This window comes from Lissotriton vulgaris, chromosome 9 (assembly GCF_964263255.1).
Source record: "Lissotriton vulgaris chromosome 9, aLisVul1.2, whole genome shotgun sequence".
Taxonomy (NCBI): Eukaryota; Metazoa; Chordata; class Amphibia; order Caudata; family Salamandridae; genus Lissotriton; species Lissotriton vulgaris.
In genome coordinates, this window is record NC_141697.1 from 500,981,904 (window position 1) to 501,007,234 (window position 25,331).

The 25,331-nt window shown below is 49.5% G+C and overlaps 1 protein-coding gene across 1 annotated transcript in view; it reads right to left on the bottom strand.

The window, feature by feature from the left end:
- The window catches only part of LOC147690325 (phospholipid-transporting ATPase IK-like), a 1,699,388-nt gene that overhangs the window by 74,987 nt on the left and 1,599,070 nt on the right, over positions 1 to 25,331 (bottom strand). Inside the window, exons 23-24 of the mRNA XM_086937963.1 lie at positions 15,645 to 15,728; positions 5,076 to 5,315 (exon numbers count right to left, since the gene is read on the bottom strand). Coding sequence (XP_086794089.1) covers positions 5,076 to 5,315; positions 15,645 to 15,728 — 324 coding nt within the window. The remainder of the gene's footprint in view (positions 1 to 5,075; positions 5,316 to 15,644; positions 15,729 to 25,331) is intronic.

Below are 25,331 nucleotides of genomic sequence, written 5' to 3' on the forward strand. Positions count from 1 at the left end.
AACCAGAGAACCAGGTCAGAAGAGCTACTTTAGAGCCAGAGAACCAGGTCAGCAGAGCTGCTCTAGAGCCAGAGAACCAGGTCAGCAGAGCTGCTGTAGAGCAAGAGAAACCAGGTCAGTAGAGCTGCTTTAGAGCAAGAGAACCAGGTCAGCAGAGCTGCTTTAGTGGGAGAGAACCAGGGCAGCAGAGCTGCTCTAGAGATTAAGAACCAGGTAATCAGAGCTGTTCTAGAGGCAGAGAACCAGGTCATCAGAGCTGCTCTAGAGGGAGAGAACTAGGGCAGCAGAGCTGCTTTAGGGGGAGAGAACCAGGGCAGCGGAGCTGCTCTAGAGCCTAGGAACCAGGTAATCAGAGCTGTTCAAGAGGCAGAGAACCAGTTAAGCAGAGCTGCTCTAGAGGGAGAGAACCAGGGCAGCAGAGCTGCTCTAGAGCCTATGAACCAGGGCAGCAGAGCTGCTTTAGAGGGAGAGAAACAGGGCAGCAGAGTTGCTCTAGAGCCTGAGAACCAAGTCATCAGAGCTGTTCTAGAGGCAGAGAACCAAGTCAGCGGAGCTGCTTTAGAGGGAGAGAACCAGGGCAGCAGAGCTGCTCTAGAACCAGAGAACCAGGTCAGAAGAGCTACTTTAGAGCCAGAGAACCTGGTCAGCAGAGCTGCTCTAGAGCCAGAGAACCAGGTCAGCAGAGCTGCTGTAGAGCAAGAGAAACCAGGTCAGGAGAGCTGCTTTAGAGCGAGAGAACCAGGTCAGCAGAGCTGCTTTAGACGGAGAGAACCAGGTCAGCAGAGCTGCTTTAGAGCCAAGGGATCAGGTCAGCAGAGCTGCTCTAGAGCCAGAGAACCAGGTCAGCAGAACTGCTTTAGAGCCACAGAACCAGGTCAGCAGAGCTGCTTTAAAGCCAGAGAACCAGGTCAGCAGAGCTGTTGTAGAGCCAGAGAACCAGGCCAGCAGAGCTGCTCTAGAGCCTAAGAACTAGGTCAGCAGAGCTTCTCTAGAGCCAGTGAACCAGGTCAGCAGAGCTGCTGTAGAGCCAGAGAAACCAGGTCAGCAGAGCTGCTTTAGAGGGAGAGAACAGGTGAGCAGAGCTGCTTTAGAGCCAGAGAACCAGGCCAGCAGAGCTGCTTTAGAGCCAGAGAACCAGGTCAGTAGAGCTGCTCTAGATCCAGAGAACCAAGTCAGCAGAGCTGCTTTAGAGCCATAGACAAGGTCAGCAGAGCTGCTTTAGAGCCAGAGAACCAGGTCAGCAGAGCTGCTCTAGAGCCTAGGAACCAGTTCAGCAGAGCTGCTCTAGAGCCAGAGACCCAGGTCAGCAGAGCTGCTGTAGAACCAGAGAAACCAGTTCAGTAGAGCTTCTTTAGAGGGAGAGAACCAGGTCAGCAGAGCTGCTCTAGAGGGAGAGAACCAGGTCAGAGGAGCTTCTCTAACGCCAGAGAACCATGTCAGCAGAACTGCTTTAGAGCCATAGAACCGGGTCAGCATAGCTGCTTTAGAGCCAGAGAACCAGGTCAGCAGAGCTGTTGTAGAGCCAGAGAACCAGATCAGCAGAGCTGCTCTGTAGCCTAAGAACTAGGCCGGCAGAGCTGCTCTAGAGCCAGAGAACCAGGTCAGCAGACCTGCTGTAGAGCCAGAGAAACCAGGTCAGCAGAGCTGCTTTAGAGCCAGGCAACCAGGTCAGCAGAGCTGCTTTAGAGCCAGAGAACCAGGTCAGCAGAGCTGCTCTAGCTGACACTGACTGACTGACACTGCCTGACTGACACTGACTGACACTGATTGACTGTCACTGGCTGACTGACACTGATTGACTGACACTGACTGACTGACACTGACTGACTGACACTGACTGACACTGATTCACTGACACTGACACTGATTGACTGACACTGACTGACACTGATTGACTGAAACTGACTGATTGACACTGACTGACTGACACTGACACTGACTGACTGACACTGACTGATTACTCTCTACTACTCTACTACTCACTCTCTACTACTCTCTACTACTCTCTACTACTCACTGTCTACTACTCACTCTCTACTACTCTCTACTAGGCATTCTCTACTACTCACTCTCTACTACTCTCTCTCTACTACTCTCTCTCTACTACTACTCTCTACTACTCACTCTCTACTACTCTCTGCTACTCACTTTCTACTACTCTGCTACTCACTATCTACTACTCTCTACTACTCTCTCTACTACTCACTCTCTACTACTCACTCTACTACTCACTCTCTACTACTCTCTCTCTACTACTCGCTCACTCTCCACTACTCACTCTCTACTACTCGCTCTCTACTACTCTCTCCTACTCACTCTCCACTACTCACTCTCTACTACTCGCTCTCTACTACTCACTCTCTACTACTCTCTCTACTACTCACTCTCCACTACTCTACTACTCTCTACTACTCACTCTCTACTACTCTCTACTACTCACTCTACTACTCTCTAGTACTCCCTATCACTCACTCTCCACTACCCTACCACTCATTCTCTACTACTCTCTCTCTACTAGTCTCGCTCTATTACTCACTCCCTACTACTCACTCTCTACTATTCACTCTCTACTACTCACTCTCTACTACTCGTTCTCTACTACTCTCTACTACTCACTCTCCAATACTCACTCTCTACTACTCACTCTCTACTACTCTCTACTACTCACTCTACTGCTCACTCTCTACTACTCTCTACTACTCACTCTCTACTACACACTATGTACTACTTGTCCTCTACTACTCACTCTCTACTACTCACTCTACAACTCACTCTCTACTACTCTCTACTACTCACTCTACTACTCACTCTCTACTACTCTCTACTACTCACTCTCTACTACTCTCTATTACTCTCTCTCTGCTACTCACTCTCTACTACTCACTCTTTCCTATTCTCTACTACTCACTCTCTACTACTCTCTACTACTCACTCTACTACTCACTCTCTACTACTCTCTACTCTCTCTACTACTCACTCTAATACTCTCTACTACTCACTCTCTGCTACTCTCTCTACTACTCTCTACTACTTACTCTCTACTCTCTACTCTTTACCTCTCTACCACTCTCTACCTCTTACCTCTACCTCTACCTCTCTACCTCTACACCTCTACCTCTACACCTCTATCTCTCTACCTCCCTCCACATGCACACAAATGCACATATACATGCATATGCATTTATATATGTATGTATGTATATATATATATATCTATATCTATATCTATATATATGTATATATATATATATATATATATATATATATATATATATATATATATATATATATATATATATAATCTGCATATCTATATAAATACAAATATAAATGCATGGATACATATACATATATGCATACATATGCATTGTTATGTACATGAATGTTTGAAAAACACTAATACAAGCAAAGCCACCTAATTACAAACAGACTTGCTTTTACCTAAACGAGGGTGAGACCTACAACACAAACACAAAAGAATCAACTGACAGTCTCTGCCCTTGTTGGATGCACATGTTTTACTGAGAATGTCAGACTTCATTCTCACATGACTGAGAAAGATAATGTGAATTTACAGAAAATATGCTCTCAGTTTGGCATATAGATCACCTTCCAAACCTCTGAGGGAAAAGCATGAGAAAATAGTTTTCTCTCAAACATGATTCATGATATCCCAGCAGAAGGCTATTTTACATGGTAAAATCACCTTAGAACACACCACAATTCCTAAAATAGTATGGTACCCTCAGCAAATGATTCATAATGTAACTAAAGTCTTAAAACCTTCTATTAACTGCAATGCTTTTTAATGAGGTGCTATCATGCATATTGGTCCCAAGATGGCTGCCAACACTTCTTGGATGAAGTGCTGACAGCCAATCAGATCTCACGATGAGATGTGTGGTTAGGCTCCGCCTATATATATATATATATATATTTTTCCTTTAATATCTAAAAACGACTGAACAGATTTACACCATTTAACAAAAAGGCACGGCTCTGACCCAAGGGCTACCTTTTTGCCAAATTTGGTGAAATTCCGTTCAGAAGTTCGGGCTGTAGCTGCGATTACTGATTACTATGGAAAATTGCATGGGAAAAACAAGTTTTGGGACCCCCATTTTTTCTCGGCCCCTGCTTCACGAATCACCACAAAACTTTCAGGATAGAAGCGGACTGGAGCGCCCCACCAGTTTTGCGACGATTCGTCAACCTGTGCCAAAGTTATTCCAAATAGAATGTTGCCGATTTCCTATGGAAAATAGGTACTAACTATAACTACCTACTGGCGACTGCCAGTAGGTAATTATACATATATATATATATATATATATATATATATATATATATATATATATATATATATATATATATATATATATATGAAGCAGTCCAGGTTCCGTGAAAAGTAGAACGGAGCCAAAGGTCGGGACCTCAGAAGCCTTACGCCCAGCAAAACACCGCAGCCTCGAAGAAATCACAGATCCAATAACGGAAAACAGGGAAGACGTTTTAATGAAGAAAGATAGATGACGCGTTTCACTCCACGAGAGAGCTTGATCACACAACGCGCCAGAAACAAACAGTGCATATATAGTAAACATAAACAAAGGGCAAAATGAAAACAACCAATGACACACGCCTTCTCAAAACAATAGACATAATGGAAAGACTAAAAAATGAAAAAGTGTTAGAAAAATACCACGAACCATGATAAACTAATGCTGAGGTACCAAGGTAACAAACAAATAAGCACAGTATTAGGGAAAAATTCAGATTAGTATGCACATGGATTCAAAATCATATACTTTGTACAAACGGTATAGCTACCATTGGAAATGCAAGTGGAAGTCAGAAAAAAGGTTATTTTCAAACATAATGATGGCATAGTGCCAAAAATATACCACATAAAGCAATCTTAATAATATACATATATTTAGATATACAACACACTTAAACAAATAAACATCCTTGACAGAGTGTCACTGGATTAGTAGGTGATGGTACTGTAAAAAATGTGTGAGAAAATCTAATTAGAAGAGTATCTAATTTCCATGACTCAGAAATGCGCTCACCTCAATGGTAGCTGCAAAAATCACCACTGTGCCGATGGTCGCACTGAAGACTTTGAAATCACAAATTCCCTCTGGTCCTGCTGTGTCCCAGAATGCTCCCACAGCCACGAAAAAGGACACCAAGGAGGTGTAGGTTCCGTAAACAATGGACCGTAAGAAGATCCAAAGGTTGAAGAGGGGGTTTATTTGGCCAGTCCGGTAGAGCTCCGGAAAGTGAAGACTGGTCTTGGCCCCCACATCCTGGCAGCAGTAAAAGCAAAAGAAAGGGGTAACTTTAGAATGAGTTAAAAAGATGAGTGACTTGGGAAGAAAACTGGACAACAATTCCTCTCTATGTTACACAATGTATCATCCTGCAACCTTCATAGAAAAGCAAGGAATATTGAATGAACAAATATGTTTATAAAATGGATGTCAAAGCAATGAATACGGTAGGTAAAGTAGCCGGCCACAGTCACAGCACAAAACAACTCATCAAATCCAAACATGTTCTCTCCAATGCTTGATAAAATTGACCTCTGTACTGGAGATTTCTCACAAACGTTTTTAAACCCACGCTGAGCTTCACTTGAAATGATATTTTCTGATGGCCTCAATAGGACATACCCAAGAAGAGAAGTTCTTTTATAGTTGTAACAAGTGAACACATCTGAAATGCATAATTCGATGGATATATTGAGCCTGCACTTCACCTTGCTGTCGCCTGTAGGGACTTTCCATCTGGGCCAAAAAATTTTGATCCATATGTCCTATTGAATTCCAAGAAACAAAGGCATGTCTGCCCAGTAATCCCCTACCATATGTCATATGTCTGTCTTATGCTGGGAGCTCTGGATGGACAACAATTCATAATGCCATTGGGAAGGCTAGGGGTAGTGGAAATGTTATCAAGCACCCTTTGAATGCTAATGACAGTGGAAGAGATATCAAGCACCTTGTGACTGCCAATGACAGCACAGGGTTAATCACTTGATTCCCCCACCCCTTTAGGTCCTCATCAGCCCCTATGTTCTAGTGTAGAGGAAATTACACAAAGTTAACATCTTTCATTGGAGCTTGGTTTGCTTTCTTTTGCAGCAGAAGCTTTCAAGATCCTTGAATGGGCTGTCAGAAGCTCCGCTGACCTCAACAAGCCCAAACTCGAGCCTGAGGGAACTCCACAGCCGAAGTTAGAATCATCACCGGATGCGGCCTTCTCCGGAGCTGAAGCCGGGACTCAAGGTAGCTACTGCACATGAAAGGACACCGACGAACAGCGGCCTGCAACCGACGTGGGCCCAGGTATTGGGCCTACACTGATGCGAGCGCTGTCATTGGGAGGTGAGGGTGCATACCGGCAACAGCACTGACTTCCAGCCATAATTTGGGGCGATTGGAGCCCGCTACTGACAGCAGATCGAGGGTGGAGGTGAGGCCGATCTGGCGGTGGTGCACCCGCAACGCTGCTGCCCTACCCTGTGGAATCGCTGGGGCGAGGTAAAGGCGCTGCCTGTAGTGGGAGCCCAGAGCACTCCTGAAGCCCTGAGAAGACTGCTTTGACCCTAGTGTCACACCCCAACCAAGAGCAGCATCCGGCACCGCGCAGTGGAGGGTGGACGGTGGGCATTCTTGCAAGAAGAGGAGGGACTATCACAGGCTGAGTGGGCCCGAGTATTGGTGGACCCAGAGCCCAGAGATTACTTTGGGTTTTTAAAATTGAGCGTAAGTGGCGGCTTCCACCCTATTGCAGACAGCAGTGTACAGGGCCCTGGAACCACTGCAAAGGGGGGACACACTAAATGTGGCGGCCTTGAGTGGCAGCTATAGACGACTCAAGTTATCCATTCCCGCCTTCCAGCCCTCATCGGTGGCGTGTTGGAGGAGAGTCCTGCACCCTTTTCTTTCCCTCCCCACGAGGGTCTGCAACCATTGTGAGGCCAAAAACTACACAGGACCACACTCCCCCACGTGATCAGAGACACCATACTCCACAGTGTAAACTCAAAACTGGGGCTAAACCAGAGCGAACTACCATGTCGAGCACAAGGGCCCTAAAGTCACCCAACAAAAGAAACTGGACCGACCCACCCTCCCTGACCAGCAGCAATCCAGCAGCAATCCAGAGATAAATCGATAGGGGGAGCAAAGGGAGACCTCCCTAAACTCACGCTTAAGGACGTCATGGAGGCAATCACCGGGGTCAGAACGTCTCTGGATCAGAGGATGGACACAATTTCCTCTGAAATGATGCTCATCAGGGCAGACCTCACCAAAAATAGAGAACAAGTCAAGCAACTAGAGATTACCACAGCAAGACTGGTGGGTGACACCGCGCAGCTGAAAAATGTAAATCCAAGAACTGCAAACATTCCGGAAATTTGCCGAAAGCAAACTGGACGACTATGAAGGGCACAGCAGGCGCAACAACTTATGCATTCTTAAGGTGCCGGAAAAAGCAGAGGGGCAGGCGACAGACCTCTTCGTGGAGAACCTTATAACGAACCACATACAACCTAAAGGCCTATCGAAACTCTTCATAATTGAGAGGGCTCACAGGGTTCCTGGGTGATGACCCAAACTCGGCCCCCGTCTGATATTGGCCGGGCTACTCAATTTTTGCAACAGAGACGTTATAATACAAACTGCCAGAGTGGCTCCTCCGCTTTGCAACGATAATGCAATCATCTTTTACCTGGATTTCATGCAGAAACAGAGGTGGTATTTCCTTGTCATCAAGAAGAGAAAAAGGACTAAAATACGCAAAACTGTTCCCGGCCCGACTCTGAGTAGAAGCCAATGGAAAAACCTGGTTCTTTGACTTCCCAAAGACTGCTGCTGAATGACTGGATGAGAGGAGAGGAGCTGAGGAACACAATTCCAGTTGAGATAGTGGCCAGCCCAACTCTTACAAATATAATATGGGCCAACTCTGGGGAGGAATGGACGCTCTCTCCTTACTGAACTCGGTCTCCATCGGAGGGTGACACAGGTATATAGCAGTTATGGCAGACATGGACTTGTTGAGCTACCTTGCTAATTATTGTGTAATGATTACGCAGCCTGACCCTTCTCGGGGCATTAAATAGAACTGCATGCAAGGGGGAGGGAGGGACGAGACATTGCATCTCCCCCACTTTTCTACTTTTAGTTAGTACGTTGGGCAACAGGCACTCTGCATTGTTGGATTCAGGGGCAGTTCTGAGCCCAGCGTGCAGGGGAGCAGGGAGGGAGGTAGTTGGGTTTGGGGGTTAGACCTTTTATATGTTTTTGTTGAATCAACACAGTTTATTTGCTCCTTATCAGAGGATTATATGATATACACAGGTCCTTATGAGTGCACAATGGGACAAGAGTATTACATTGATGAGTTGGAACGTCAACAGCCTTGGGGACAAAGTTAAACGTTGTGTAGTATTGCAACATATTAGACGACACGCCTCAGATGTTATCCTACTCCAAGAAACATATTTGGTGTGTAACTCCTGTAAGGCTCTAAACAGGTTGGGCTACAAGTTGGTGGCCCACTCAGGGTTTACCACTGGCTCAAGGGGAGTCGACATAATTCTGCGAAATTCCTTTCCACTAACTGTACACTCCACCTGGTCTGATGACTGGGGTAGGTATATAGCGATCACGGGACAGTGGGAGGGGAACACATTGATGCTCATGTTTGTATATGTGCCACCCGGCCTTCAAAGCTGCTCCTTCAAAGACCTGGGATCCATACTGCTATCACTCCCAGATGGTCTCCTAGTAGTGGGAGGAGATCTCAATTCAGTGGTTAGAGGCACACTAGACCGGCACACACCCGAGAGCTCGGCCCATCATACCAACGGCTCCCTGATTTCTAGAGATCTTAGGCCTTACGGACGTCTAGAGAGCTTATCACCCAGACAGTATCCAGCACACTTTTCACTGAGGGGCCCATCACAGCTTGTCCTGTATAGACTACCTGCTCGTCCCAGCATCCCACATCACACATGTCCATGAAATTAGGCACATGGCACGGGGCATCTCTGATCATCCCCGATATGGGCCCAGTTAGTTATTGGTCAGCAAAGGGTGGGGAGAGTCGCCCCCATCTATCCCAGCCACCTCCGAAACCCGGAAGTCCGAAAGTCATTGCTTACAGCGATAGACCACTATTTACGGGAAAATGAAGGGTTGGTTGAATCCCACCACACCCTGTGGGAAGCATTTAAATCAGTGATAAGGGGGCATGCACTCTCCCTGATATCTGGGGTGCGAAAATAGAAACTAAAGGAGGTAGTTGACGCAGAAAACGAAGTCCTCCGACTGGAAGAAGAGCTGGGTGAGCATGCAACCCGGAAGAAATTACATGTCCTACAACTTTAAATGAGACAACTACAAAGCAATAGTGACTGATAGAACCAAAACACTGGGGAGGGAAAAACAGGGAGGAGTGTATGATCTTGGAGACAAGGCGGGGAAGTTGTTGCATGGCTGGACAAGAAGGAGCTAGCGAGCAGGTTGGTGCCAGAGCTGATAGAAGAGGTAGGCCAGTTGATAACTGACCACCAGGACATTTTGAATGCGTTTGCTGCCCACTATAGTGTGACATACCGCACGAGTACACCATACACCGAAGACGATTCCCAATTGCTACTTAAAGACATAGCCCTTCTATCCCTTTCGGCGGATGACTTAAGCCTGCTGGAGTGCGATTTCTCCAATGAGCAAATAGCCCAAGCGATCAGGAGTCTCCAATCGGGCAATGCCCTTGGCCCTACCGCTTGCCTATTGAGCTCTATAAAATCAGACCGGACAAACTGGCCCCATATCTGCGGCCATGTTTGAGGAGAGCAAGAGGCTGGGGGTACTCCCACTAGACCAGAGAACAGCAACACTAGTCACCATCCATAAGGAGGGTAAGCCGAGGACTGACTGTGCCTCTTATAGGCCTTCCTCCCTACTTAGGGGCCGATGATGATTGCGGTTTTTCCGCATCCTCGGGCCGGCGGAAGCCACCGCCGGCCCAGAGGATGCGGAAAAACCGCAGCGGACTGACCAAGGACCCACCGCCACATTAGGATGGCTGGTGGGTCCTGGTTTCCGTCCGCAGCTTTTCCGCCGCGGTCGGCTTACAACCGCGGCGGAAAAGCTCTGATATGGTGACGGTGTCTCTCAGACACCGTCCGCCATATCAGGATGGGCTTTAAAAAGTGCTTTTCCGCGGCGGGTTTTCCGCCGTGGAAAAGCATACGGATCTTCACTGCGGGGGCCCGTTGTGGGCCCCCTAGGTGAAGGGGGGGTGGGGGGTGCACATGGGGGGTACCTATGGTACCCCCCTGCATTTGCATGCAGAAAGCAGCAGGCACTGCGCGGTGCTTGCCTCTTTCTGCATGCAAATGCAATGCGTGCATTTTTGACATTGCCGCGGGTGCAGCTTGAAGCTGCACCCGCTGCAATGTTAAAAATAGAGGATGTGACCGCCAGGGTGGCGGTCACATCCTAATTGCACAGGAGGGAACTCCGCATGCCATGCGGAGGTTCCCTCCTGCTCTGGGGTCGCGGACGGACGCAAGTCCGTCTGCGATCCTAATCGACCCCTAAATGTGGAACCTAAAATATTAGCCAAACTCCTAGCAAACCGACTTGTCAAAGTAATCAGCGGACTGGTGCATCCAGACCAATCGGGCTTCATGCCCCAGTGAAACACTGCGCTGAACTTGCGTAGAGTACATGAAGTAATGGGGAGGGTAGCCACAATCCAAGAAGCAGCAATAATAGTCTCACTAGATGCCACAATGGCATTCAACACCGTCGAATGGCTGTGCCTTTTTTCGCAGTCCTCACAAGAATGGGGTTCAGGCCCAGCTTCATCCAATGGGTTAGACTCCTCTACTTGGAACCCCTAGCCCAAGTTGTAGTAAACAACAAAAAGTCGGAAGTGTTTAAGTTGAGTCAAGGGACTCGCCAAGGCTGTCTGCTGTCCCCCCTCCTTTTCGCCCTGGCGTTGGAACTGTTGACGGCGTGGATTCGCAGGGATCCAGTGATACGAGGACTGCGATGGTCAGAAAACTGGGAAGACCGCATTTCATTGTACGCGGACGGCATCCTCCTGTTTTTGTCCTCCCTGAAAGCATCACTTGTGAGTGTGCTGGATATTTTTGCAACCTTTGGCAGATACTCCGGATACTCAATCAACTGGAGTAAGTCAATACTATATGTCCTCAGCGGACCCCCGCCTACCCTTCCAAAGGGCTGCCCAGTGCAAATCACCACAGTGGGCTTTAAGTACTTAGGCATTTTTGTCACCTCAGACCCTAAACGCCGATTCGATAATAACCTGCTCCCACCCTTGCAAAGATTGAAGCGAGACATTGTAAGCTGGAAGGCACTCCCTCTCTCAATGCTGGGAAGAGCGTCGCTTTTCAAAATGATATCCCTGCCTCGCTTCTTGTACGTGCTGCAAAACTCCCCTGACTTGGTTCCCACAAGATATTTTAAAGAGATCGAGAGCCTGCAGAAAGACTTGCTGTGGAATGGGAATCCCTGTATAGGATTAGTTAAACTTAAACTAAGCTGGTATGATGGAGGTATTGGTCTCCCGGACCGTAAAAAATATTATTGGGCAGCCCACCTGGCTGCCATCAACCACAGTACTTACCCTTACGCAGATGATCCGGGCTATGCCATGGATAGGTGGCTGTTGCCAGGAGGGAACTATTATAGGGTACTATATTCTAAACCCCGGCAGCTTCCCCTGACAGGGCCGACTAAACACTCAAAGTTCAAATCTGGCACTCCGCAAAGAAAAGCCTGGGGTGGAAGCAGAAACTTACGCTGGCAACTCCCCTATGGGATACAGAGACACTAAGCAACTTGTGGACATCAAAAGGGTTCGATAAATGGGATCTAATTGGGATCTCCAAAGTAGGGGACCTATTGGTGAAGGGTGAAATTAAAACGTTTCACTTCCTACAACAAGACTATGACTTAGCCAACTCAAAATACTTCCACTACCTGCAGGCGTGCCATGCATTATAGACACAACTACAGAAGGGTTTCACCCCTCCAGAATCCTCACCCCTTGAAGATAGACTGCTTGATGGCTATCTACCAATGAAGGCTATATCGCTAGAAACTGATCAATAATATTGCGGACCCACTCCAGCAAACGAGAGAAAAGTGGGAAAGAAACGGTTTAGAGCTAGATGACGAGGAGTGGCGTGAGGCAGTTGCCTCCCCAAGAGAAATGACCATCTCAGCCAGGCTACGTCTCGTCCAACTCAAAATTCTGCATAGGGTGTCCACTACAGGGCCCTGCCTAGTGCGAATGGGAAAAGCAGAGGAGGGGAACTGCAGGAGGCAATGCGGTCGGGAGGGAACCTTCATGCTGTGGGAATGTGACCACATTCAGCAATACTGGTGCAAAATACACGATGTCCTGAGCGAAGTAATCACACTTACTATTCATCTGGAAGTGAAGAGATGTCTTTTGAATGTATGGAAGCCCACAGACATGAACAGTAAACACATACTCTGGGTAACACTGGGCCTGATGATAGCAAAGAGAAACATTGCACAACTATGGGGAGCCACACACCCGCCCAAAATAGAGGCCTGGAATTCAGACATGGACTTGTGCATGTTCAGGGAAACGACAGTGTACGTGGCACAGGGATGCCCCCAAAAATAGTCCACTATCTGGAATGATTGGAATGTCTATCGAAGGAATATCTGTACCCCCCGCCCGAGTCTTTCTCTACATGATGATCCTCCCTCACTGTGAATGATGTAAGTGGTTCAGGAACTGCAGTGGTTCAGGAACTGGTTAAACTGTGATTGCCATGTACATTTTAATGACCTCTTGTTTGGTGTAATCTGTGTTGTTGATTCTATATGTTTAATAAAAAGAATTGTTAAAAAAAAAATATATTAAGGGCCTAATATGCACAGTACAGGCACAGAAATAAATGGGGCATGGAGGCCATTGTCGATTCCTCCCATTTTTTGAAGAAATACAGGTAGCGGCACAACATTAAAGGGCTCTCTAAGGTGAATTTCATAGTGGTTGGTGCTTCAATTGAAATCCCAGTATGAAAAAATAGTACCTGGGGTATTTGGCATTTTCCAGTTGCAGGGGTGAGGTACTGACATATGACAGATTAGGTTCTGCAACCAAGCTCACAAAGGATATTCAGTGGAACTGGCAGATCTTCCAAAGCATTAGGCATTTCCTTGACTTCTGCATTTTGTTTCAGCAACATGTTCTATTTGTCATTCACTAACATGGATGCTAACATTCCAGGGTTGGGCAAGTGATATAATACACTCCTTCGCTATGAAGGCTTCATGAGATGAACTTGTTGTAGAGTTAACCTCTATTTACTACTGAGGGGCTAGGTACAAAGGAAGGAGTAGAACCTGGAAAACCAAATAAAGGGGGATAGAGTTCTGTTTACCTACTGTGTGTGCTGCTGCTTTCAGGTTGTTATGTTAATGTAATTTTATATCACGCATGAATAACCCCAACAAGGGTATCTTGGTGTTGAGGGCAGCCGCAACAAGGAGAATAAAACACTGAGTTAAAAAAGATTAATCTTAAGTAATTTCTTAAATTTGAAGTAAACAGTACAAGTACGGATACGAAATGGCAAATTGTTCAAATATGTGTAGGCCAGGTACAAGAAAGACCTTTCGCCACACCTTGACCGTCTGATGTAAGGCTTTCTCTATGGATCTCAAGTTCCTGAATGGATAGTAGTGTTTAAGCTTCTGGTGTAAATAGCAGAGACCTTTCCCCATTAAAGCGTTGTGTGTTAAACAGCAGATTTTAAATATAATTCTCTTTCTGACAGGTAGCCAGTGTAGAGTTCTTAAATGTGGAGTAGAAGCAGATCCTGAGGGAAGGTTACAAATGAGCCGTACTGCTGTATTTTGTATGAATTGTAATTGGAACAGTAATGTCTCTTTGGCCGAAGGCAATAGTGCATTGCCATAATCCAACCTGCTAACAATGAGGGCGTGCACCAAGGTTTTCCTAGCCAAAAGCAGGAGAAAATGAAGTTCTCTCCTCAGAAGGCACATCATACAGATGCAAGTGCATGAAGTAGACAGGACGTGCTCTTTCCTTGTTAAAGCTTGGTCTAGTCTAGCACCAAGATTTTTCACTACCTGACTAGGGTTGGGGCGCTACCTAGTTCTTGAGACCACCAATCAGGAGACCAGAGCTGTTGGTCCTTCCCAAATAAGGTCCCACTTGAAGTCAAATTTCTCAGAGGCATCCAATATGTATATTATTTGAAATTGTGCTCTTTGGAGCTTTATCTGCGAGCAGTAAATGGTCCATTGTGCAATTCTGAAAAATGTGTGGGGGTCTCATTGGTGAAAGCAATGTGCAGCAGCATAACAATAAGGGCTGTGAGAGGACGGTCTTTTTTTCGGAGTCTAAGAGAGAGGTGTGCAATGTGTAATTATCATAGAAGCATTCTGGTCAGTGACCTAGATACGAATTTGTTCATATTATATCTGGATCGGGGTTTCTCATGTTGTTAATTTTAGTTCTTATTACAACCAGACAGATAAGATTTAAAAACGCTGGCTGAGTAAAATCTGGCCAATCAGCTTTTAGTCCTCTGAAGAACAATGGTAAGAGTGCTGTAGCTTCATGTCAAACATACTTCTGTCTCAAGTGACGAGATGTTTAAACATGCTGGCTGAGGATAGAACCAGCTAAATTCAAGAGTGTTTTTCACAGTGAAATAGTGTATTATATTCACAGTAGTAGCAATGGTGAGACTCGGAATGAAGTTACCAGTTCCAGACATGAATTTTGTTGTAAAGTTAAGTACCGCGGAATCTATTAGGCGCTCTTAGGCCAAAGTGCAGTGCTGAGGGGCCCCCTTGAGCTTGAGGCCCCCCCCCCGCACTGCGGGGATGCGTGGGCCTGTGTTACGCCCCTGCCGTCTCATCACGGTACGTTCTATTATCCTTAACCTCCACCTACCCCCACTCACACCCATTCTTTTGGGCTCCCTGATTGCCTTCCTTTCAAGTCTCTTGATTTGGAATGTTGAGAAGGTCTGTGGCAGTTGGGACTTCAAACTGTGCCTGTGAGGCTATAAGACGCTGTTGTTCAATTACATTAAACCTGATTGGAATTCTATATCGCATCGATCATTTCAAATTATCATACATTCCTCACAAGGGCTCTACCTAAAAACCATAATCCATGTCACCATCGTCGTAGGTGGAATTCCTCCACATAAACTGAAAAAAAGACGGAACTGGGAACTGACATACATTCTCCCTACACTGTTTTGTGAATTTACCTAAGGATTGGAACTGACTGTCTCATTTACAACTGTCCATATGAGCGTCTGTCGTTTCTGCATTTTACCTAGATGGACCCTGTTGTGCAATGCGCATTCTTCAGTGTTCGCAATACAATGCGCTCCCTGGACACAAGCGGAACCAGGCCCTCCATGAGTGAGAATACAGCAGCCATAAAATGCTTTACAGAATCCAAACATACATTGTAGATCATGGGGGCTCGTGAGAGCTTCGATTTAAGTGTTTGGGGTGAAAAGTATTATTCACATTTGTGAGCACCATCAACAGTACCTGATCTAGCATCCCCATGCAGAGGGCCGGGAAGGCTGTGTAGAGAAGTGGATGGAAAAGCAGGAACCACATATCAAAAACAGCCTGAAGTGAAAAAGGAAGAGCAGTGTTAAGAGAATAGTGATTTATCCACAATATCTACAGACATAAATGAACAGACTCTCTAGCAAGGAACACAAAGTACCAATACAAACCTGCAATTGACAAAGTAAAGGTCGGGTTTGTGGACACTGAGCTCGAGATCATTTTATCATCAGGACTACTTTAGCAGCATCAGTTGTGGCGTCCTGTATTTCCCTTCCCTGCCATGCAATTCTGTTCTGCTCCATTCAGTTTCCTTTGCTTTGGATACCTCACCTTTCCAGCCCTTCCAAAGCCCATCCCCTCCCTTCTGTAGCCTTGCCTTACCCCTGCACCTCCTTCCCTTCGCTTTCTCTCCTCTCCTCCCTGTATAGGCACACGTATTGCATTCTAGGAACCTGCCTTACTAGTCAAAATCCAGTGTTGGACTGGGACAGTAAATAGGTCCAGGCACCAAAATGAAAGTGGCCAATATTAGTGAATCAGATATTTAAGAAAAAGGCCCACATTTGCAAATCAGGTCAGTTTTGAACTTGTAAAGACACACTCTATAGGTGTTTTGCAATGCATAAGATAATTCGTGTATCTGTGCTTGTGGCAGGCAATTTTTGTGGTAATACCAGGGAAATCAGATAAAACGTGCCCCCATAGACCATAAAACAGGCCCAGAAACAGCCCAAAAAAACACAGCCCACACACTGACCTCTTCTGTACCTCCCAGACTGCTCTACAGGCAAGACCTACCCCGTTTGCATCCACTAGCCGTAATTGAGGCTGTATCAAATAATGTAAAAAGTTGCTTTTGCCAGAGTTTCTAGCTGACTTGTGACTTAAAAATGTGAAGAGCCGGAGCAACACTATTTTACCACCTTAGACAGTGGTAATGCTCGGTTGTTGTGGGGATTTCAATGAATGTGCTGCTTTTGACTGCAAATGCAGCAACATTTGCTGACATATGGAAAGTACGCAATACAACACAGTACAATAACAGACGTAAAGCAACATAACAACCCAATTAAAACATAATTGGGCACAACCATAACATTAGCAAAGAACGCAGCACAACCACAGTACAACGAAACATCACATTGCAATAATACGACACAAAAACAAATCGGCACAAAAATAACAGAATAAAATGCCACACAACAAATGTGCGCAAACATTATTGCTTTACATTACAGGGTAGGACTGGGACAAAAATAGGCACAAAATTAAAAGTGGCCCCGGCTGGCAAATCAGCTAAAAAGTAGTCAAAATGTGCAAATAATGGCAGTTTTACAATTGAAAAGGCAAACTGGATTATATTTTGCAAGGCATAAGAGACGGCATGCATTTGTGTTTTTCGCAGGAATATTTGTGGTAATATTAGGGAAGTCTACAGAAAAAACAGCCCACCTGCCCATAAAAAAGGGCCAGAATTTGCTAAACGATCGGTCCACACACTGATCTTTGAGACCAGCCCATCGATCACTGACTGATTGCCCTATAACCCAGTCCGTTTCTAATTACCACGTCCAGAAACCTGCTTTTATTGGACAATGGTAAAAGTAAATATAAAACACTACTCCAACTTACTACCATGGGCATAAAATATCAAGTGAAAAATGTTTTTTGATGTGGCCTGTGCTGTCTCACAGTGTAAGAAATTGCATCTCGAGACTGTCTGTAACTACACAATTTCGTGACGATGCTACTTTGAAGAAGAAACCTCTGCGAAGCGAGTCATTGGGATTATTTGGGCACTGTAAAATGGGGCTTTGGGAGGGTGGCCGACCGGAGGGAGGCTCGCCCCCCCGGGGAATTTTGGGGCCCCGGGAGGAAGGGAGGGGGGAAGAATTAAGAAGGGACACAGGAAGGGACATGGGTGCTTGGGCTTTACAGTAGGGTTTGGGCTCCTTTTGGGCTGGTAGGGATAAAACCGGCCATTTTGGGTCACTGTGCACCATTTCGTGGGACAGTGACCCAGCAGCCGGGGGGCGTAGTTTGGAGCGTTGTGTGGTGGCGTTGTTTGGGTCGCTTACGGCCTGTTAGCGGTAGCGGTTTTGTGGCGGTGGTGAGCGGTGCATCGACGAGGAGGACTGGTGTGTGAAGGGCGGGATTTTCGAACGTTGTATTTGAGGCGGCGGAGAGTACCTGTTGCATAATGGCGGCTGAGGCGATGGCGAATCCCAGGGTGCGGAAAGCGTCGCGCCTCCTGGGAGAGGCCGGCAGGACGGATCTCCTGCGCGAAGACGTCAGGGTAAGGCCACCGCGGCGCGCTGCAGATGGCGCCGCGGCGGCGGTGGCGGCGTGCGAGCCTCCGCGGTCGCATGCGAGGAGGAGGGAGGGGGCGGGAGCTGGGGGCGGAGCGGCGCGAGGCGGCGGTCCGAAGGCGGCTGGGGCGCCGAAGAAGAGAGGAGGCGCAGCGAGGGGGCGCGGTAGCCGGAGGAAGGCGCTGCTTGTCTTTGCGGAAGGGGCGGGAGGCCTAGGGGGGGCGGAGGGGGGTGCGGGACCATACGCGAGGGGGGGTCGGGAGGCGCGGGGGGCAAAGGCCCGGTAGGGGACGAGGGAGCGTGCAGGCCTCGCAGGCCACCAGGAAGAGCACCAGGCTGGGGGAGGTGGTGGGAGGAGACGGGGGGCAGTCAGTGGGAAAACGCGGAGGAGTGGGGCAGGGGGTGGGGGGGAAACAGAGGGGGCGCGAGGGGGCAATGATGGTGGGAGGCAGGACCAAGGGGGCGAGAACGCGGTGGGGGAGGGGGAGGCAAGGGGGCAGGTGGATTCAAGGGGGGGTTCGCTGGTAATCGTAGAGGAGTCGGAGGAGGAGGTGGGGGACGGTGAGGGGGGAGCGGATGATTTGGAGTGGGGGTCTTCAGCAGATGAGGACGTGGTGGCTCCCAGTTGGACGGGTTCGCCACGGGGCGGGGGGAGGGGCAGGGGACAGGGAGGGTGGCGAGGGGAGGTGGCGGGGGTGTAGCGGAGCGGGGGGGATGACACGGGTGTCAGGGGGGGACGGAGGAGGGGGATGGGGAGGGGGGGTGCGGCGGAGGGGGTTTTGGGTTCGGGGGGGCCACGGGGAGTCGCAGAGGGGGGCTGAGGGGGGGCGGGGATTGTTGGGGGCCGAGGGGGGGTGGGTGGGAGGGACGGGGCGAGTCAGGGGGATGGGGGTGGGGGGAAGGGGGTTGGGGGGAGGGGCTTCCGGCGCGGAGTGGAGGGCATTCGGCGGCAGGGGGAGAGGGGGGTGGGGTGGCGACGGTTTTGGTTTTGCCCTGGCATGCTGGACTTCCCTGTTTTTCTCTTGGCAGGAGCAGTTGGTAAGGGGCTCGGGTGAGCAGCATGCGGCTCCGACCCGCCGTGAGGATGGGCCGGCTCTGCCTAGTACAGGCGGTCGCGCTCCACCGAGGGACCATGTGCGTGCGGGCAGCGGATGGCAAGGTCATAGGTCTCCAACGCCCCCCTCCCAATGGGTCGCTCCGGCCGCCGGGGGACGGGGATGGAGCAGCAATCTGGCAGGCAATTCTGAGTACCAAACTGGGGACATGAGTATGGAGAGTGTGGATTTGGGGACGTTGATGGCAGCGTGTAGGGACAAAGCAGGTCTGAGCAGGATGTCAGCAGGAGCGGTCATGGGGGGCGGTGATGGGGAGATGGAGTCGGAGGAAGAGGGGGAACTGCGGGAGGATGGGGGGGAAACCGGTAATGTTGTTGGCAGTGTTTTACAGGTGTGCCCCCGGCAATCGGTGCCGCGAGTGACGGCCCCCCCAGCAGACCTGGTTAGGCGGCGGGATCCGGTGAGGACGCATGCCTTGACGCCAGGTAAGACCAGTACGGGATCGGGGTGTGGCTTGGGCAGGCCTCATGGAGGCCAGGCGGGTGGGGGTGCGGATGGCGGATGCCAGAGGTCAGTGGGGACAGATGCCGGCGGAGGAGGCGCAGTGCGATTGGTGAAGGGCAGATACGTAGCGGATGCGGGGGTGGGTACGGAAGCGGTAGAGGGCGCGGCGTCGGGGAGTGTGGCGACGGGGGAAGCGGCGAAGGCTGGCGGGTTGGTGGCGCCTGGCGCCGGGGCGAAGGAGAGTTGTGACGTGCCGGTAAAGAAGCTGCCGTACATGGGAGTGGCGAAGCCACTGGGGGCTCATTTGTCGCTGGTGACCAAAGAGAAGATATGGAAGGGGGAGTATGTGGAGATCTGGAGGTTGCTTCACAGAGAGTTGATGGCTAAAGAAGGGTCGAAGGAAGAGGAGCAGGAATTAGCTAGGCGTCCGAAAGTGCCTGTTACGATTGAGAATTGGTCGGCAGCTTTCCTGATCTATGCCAGTGTGTACTGTGAGAAGTACCCGGATAGGGTGGTCGCGCTGTTCAAGTACATGGACGTGGTGCGACGGGCACAGGTGACTTACGGAGGTAATGCGTGGTCGCATTACGATGAGGAGTTTCGGGCACGCATGGCGTCGGATCCGGAGGCGAAGTGGGGGGAGCTGGATTCCGACCTCTACCAACAGACGATGAGTGGGGCTAAGTTTGGCCGCACCATTTTCACGGCCAGTGGGTTGCCAATGGCGCCGCCCCCCTTTTCGGCCCGCCCTACCCATGGAGGGGTGGGGGCGGGGGGTGCCGGAAGTAGTCAGAGTGTCGGGACCTGCTGGGATTTTAACAGGGGTTCCTGTCTCCGGCAGGCGTGCCGTTTTCGGCACGAGTGCTCCGCATGTGGGAGACGACACCCAGAGGCGCGATGCTTGGGACCTTGGGGAGGCCCAGCGCAGGCCCAGTACCCGGCTCCAGGGCCCAGCAGGGGGAGGGGAGGAGGAAGGGGGGGGCGAGTACCCTGGGAAAAGGCTCGTACACCGGTTAGGTTGGATCGGCTAGAGCCGTTGTTGGAGGCGTATCCGCGGGCGGACGATGCGGCCGTGCTGCGTCGGGGCTTCAGGAAGGGTTTCCGGTTGGGGTACGAGGGTCCGCGGATTGCTCGGTGGGCGGAGAACCTGAAGTCTGTGAACGCGCACAAAGGTATCGTCCGGGGAAAGCTCTTTAAGGAAGTGAAGGAGGGGAGGATGGTAGGGCCTTTTGCAGAGGCGCCGTTGCCGGATCTGATCATCTCACCTATTGGAGTGGTCCCGAAGAAAGAGCAGGGCCAGTTCCGTCTGATTCAGCATCTCTAGTGGCCGGAGGGCGCGCCGGTGAACGACTTTATCTCGGCGGAGTTGGCGTCCGTGACATACTCGTCTGTGGACGTCGCGAGGCAGTTGGTGACGACGGCGGGCTTGGGGGCGCTCATGGCAAAATGCGATGTGAAATCGGCTTTTCGGTTGCTGCCGGTTCACCCGGCGGATCATCAGTTGCTGGGGATTCAGCTTGATGGGCAAATTTTTGTGGACAGAGCGCTTCCTATGGGGTGTTCCGTGTCGTGTGCCTTGTTTGAACGATTCAGCTCCTTTTTGCAGTGGGCTTTTTCCAGGCGCACAGGCTCTGAGGCGATTACGCATTACCTGGACGACTTCTTCCTGGTAGGTCGGCCCGGTTCGACGGACTGCCAGCAGAGTCTGGACAGTTTTACGGAACTGATGGGTCACCTGGGGGTTCCGTTGGCGCCAGAGAAGACACAAGGGCCCAGCACGGTGCTGTCGTTCCTCGGGATAGAGCTCGACTCGGCGGCCATGGAAGCACGCCTGCCGGAGGAGAAGCGGGCGGTTATGGTGGAGTTGGTGAAGAGCATGTTGGCCAGGCGGAAAGTGTTGGTGCGCGAAGTACAGGTGTTGCTGGGGCATTTGAATTTTGCTTGTCGCGTGGTGCGAGCGGGGCGGACTTTCTGTCGGCGGCTGGGTTTGGCATTGTCCGGTCTGACACGGCCGCATCACCATGTGCGGATCTCGGCGGGTGCGAAGGAGGATCTGAACATGTGGTTGGCATTTTTGGAGCGCTTCAATGGCATGCCCATGGCACCCCCGGAGGACTGGGAGTGGGACGTGACGATGTCGTCGGATGCGGCGGGAGTTGGAGGTTTTGGAATCTACTGGGCGGGCAGATGGTGCGCGGAGCAATGGCCGGAGCAGTGGCAGGCAGGGGGTAGGAGCATTGCATTCTTGGAGCTTTTCCCGTTGGTGGTGGCTGTGACAGTGTGGGCGCAGGAGTTGGCGCACAGGCGGGTGTTGTTTAAAGTGGACAATATGTCAGTGGTGCAGGTAGTGAACCGGCAGTCCGCGAGGGAACCCCAGGTGCTGAAGCTGATGCGCGTTTTCGTCTTGAGGTGCTTGGAACACGATATCTTGTTCCAGGCTCAGCATGTGCCGGGAGTGGACAATGACATTGCGGATGCTTTGTCTCGTTCGCAGTGGCGGAGGTTCCATGGGCTAGCCACGGAGGTGGCGGCGGTCAAGACGGAGGTGCCGAAGGAACTGTGGTTGGTGGGAGAGCGCGGGTCGTTCAGTTGGTGAGGACGTCCCTGGCAGCGTCCACATGGAAGAGTTACGAGCAGGCCTGGATGGAATTTCTGCGCTTTGGAGCGGTAAGGCAGCGGGGCAAGTGGTGTCGGGAGGAGCAGGTGGTGCGTTTCATGCTGGGGTTGATGGACAAAGGTTTGGCGAGAGTGACCATCGCGGGTAAACTGGCAGGTGTGGCCTTCATGGGCAAGCTGTGGTGGGGGTATGCACCCTCGGCGGGAGAATTGGGGGGGAGACTGCTGGAAGGTTGGGAGAGGGAGAGAGGGGCTCGAGCGCGGAAGAGGCGGCCGATTAGGGAGGAAATGTTGGCGGGCCTGGTGGGCCAGTTACCGCGGGTGTGCAGGGATCGGACGGAGACGGTGCGGTTTTCCACGTTGATGTCGTGGTTGTACTTTGGAGCCTTTCGGGTGTCGGAGTTGGTGGGTTTGAGGGGTGGTACGGGGTTGACGTGGGGGGAGGTGGAGATCGGTGGCCGGGAGGTAGCGGTGCGGCTTCGGCGGTCCAAGACTGATCAGCGGGGAAAGGGTACGTGGGTGTTGTTGGGCCTGGGGGGAGCGGAGGCGGTGTGCATGGCGGAGTGGGGGAGACGGCTGGCAGAAGCAGGGGGACAGGATGGTTCGGAGGTCTTTGGCAGGAGAGTGGGGGGCCGTGTGACGCGGCGCAGTTGTTGTGGGTCCTGCGGCACGCCCTGCGGTCTATGGGTGAGGACCCGGGGGAGTTTGGAACGCATTCATTTCGCATCGGTGCAGCGACGGAGGTAGCGCGGAAGGGTTGGGGAAAAGAGGAGATCAAACGGCTGGGGCGCTGGAAATCAGACTGCTATAAGTCGTATGTTAGGTTGCGAGGGGTAGTGTTGGATTAGAATGGATGTTTGGGATCGCTGCTTACATATGTCTCTTTTCAGGTGCGGTGGCGGGGCCTACGGCGGCAGCGGTGTCCATATATGTGGTGGGCCATTCGTTTGTAAAAAGAGCGGAGAGGGCTGAGTGGGAAAAATGCAGGAACCTCAATCTGGAGCTGGACGAGAATTTGTTTAGGTGTCATTGGAGGGGCAAAGGGGGCATGCGTTGGCACGAGTTGGTGCCGGTTTTGAACAAAGTTGTGCGGGGGGGGTCTGCCCAGATGTTGTGGTCATTCACCTGGGAGAAAACGACTTGGTGCAGTGCAAGGGGCTGGCGCTGGTGAAACAAATGAGGAGGGACTTGCTGGAGATCAGGAGGCAGTGGGCGGGGTGCTATGTCATCTGGTCAGAGTTCATACCCTGGAGGTGTTGGAGGGGGAGGAGAGACCAGGGGCTATAGATAGGACTAGGAGGAAGATTAACAGAGAGATGAGGGCCTTCTGTGACAAGGAGGGGGTGGGAAGGATAGAACACCCAGAACTGAAGTATGGGGCGGTCTACTTTTTTATGGAGGATGGTGTACATTTGTCGAGATATGGGATGGAGCTGTATATCGTGCAATTGAAGGAGGCGTTAGACCGGGCAATAGGGGCGCATAGGTATCCAAAGGTGCAGGGGCCCTAGGGGGGTGTCGAAAGCCGCATGGGGGCTTTCGAGTGGTGCTTTTCCTAGCTAAACGGGGGGGGGGTAGGATAGGAGGAAGGAGTTTTACTGGCTGAGGAGAGGGAGTGTACAGATGGCTGATGTTGAAACAGAGAGACAAGTGTTGGGTAATTTATAATGATGTTATGTTGTTGGCGGGGAACTGTTTAGGGGAGGGGGTGGGGGGTTTGTGGTCAGGTACATGTATAATTAGTTAGGCCTAGTTTTGTACGGCAAAGGCCAAGGTTGGGGTATGTTTTCAGGATGCACCTGTTTCCCAATAAAGCGGCCTTTATCACACCTACATCTGTGTCCGGTCGGTTCTTCCCCTCCCCGTCTCCCGATGGGCCCCAATGCTTCTTTCCCACCAACCTCTGAATTGTGGTAGCTGACTGGCACTGAAACAATATGTTCTAATTCGAGCTATAGTTGTTCATTAATGGATGGAGTCACAACATCTTAGATCGCATTGGAAGGAAATCTACTCTTGGTATACCGATTTCCTGCAGGTGTGGACTGTTAGCATGAATAAAGCGGAGGAAGAGTGCATTCATACATTAGGAATGTCTATTTCCTGACAATTCACAACACTACCTTTCCAATATGAGAGTTCTTGCATGTTTTTTACACACATTGTACACATTTATCTATTTCTTTGTTAAATTTAAGAGCACAAATTATGTGTGAAAATTATTTGGAAAGTTTGTGATTTTCTCAAGGGTAAGATGTTTGTTGATATTCATTGCTTCCCTAATAGCCCCACGTGCAACCACCTCACTGTGAAAACCTTTGTTTCCAACTCTAACCACAGTAGTAAACGGCCATACTGGTGGACCTTCAGTTTTATAAAGTGTGATTAAGAATCAATAAAATCATTATCCAGATTCGATCAATTGGGATTTGTGGCCTTAAAACTACATTTTTGCAATTGTAAATGGTAATCCTCAATCAAAAAAAGGTTTGTGTTTAAAGGCTGTGGTGTGCACATGAGTGTCTAGACTAGATTTGGTACAAAGACTCCAAGGGGAGCAGTTTCTGCTCAAAAGACCTTGTGATGCACCAGTGTATAGATTACTTACCGACACAAAATTATAATGAACCCTATCCTCCCTGCTCTCACTAGCTCTTATACCACGTTATGAGCAGCAATGCTTCATATAAGCACAATACTCAACCATATGATTTGTAGCTGATCTTTCATTAAATAAACCACTTTAAATGCATGACAAGCTCTCTACAGTCATTTAACTTCACTTGAACCATATATGTGCACTAGCCCTGCACTGCCACTCCACCACTTACATCTCATAAGGATTGTTTAGAAGTGTTATGTGTCCCACTATTTTGACACCATTGCAGTGAATGCACTATATTGAAAATTCAAATTCATTAATATATTGATATATACTGATTAATATAATTTGACATATGGCATAACCAAATATATATGTTAATATTGTTTATTTCTTCTATTTTTTTGTCCTTTCTGTTTGTCTTTATTGTAATGCCCCTCATATGTTTATTACAATTTGTATTGTTTGATCCAAAGTATAGGTCCTTTGGGATATGACACATATGCCAAATGTTGTTCTTTCTGTTTTTCCTTATTCTTGTTGGTATGTATTTGTCTTTAAAATAATAGGTTTG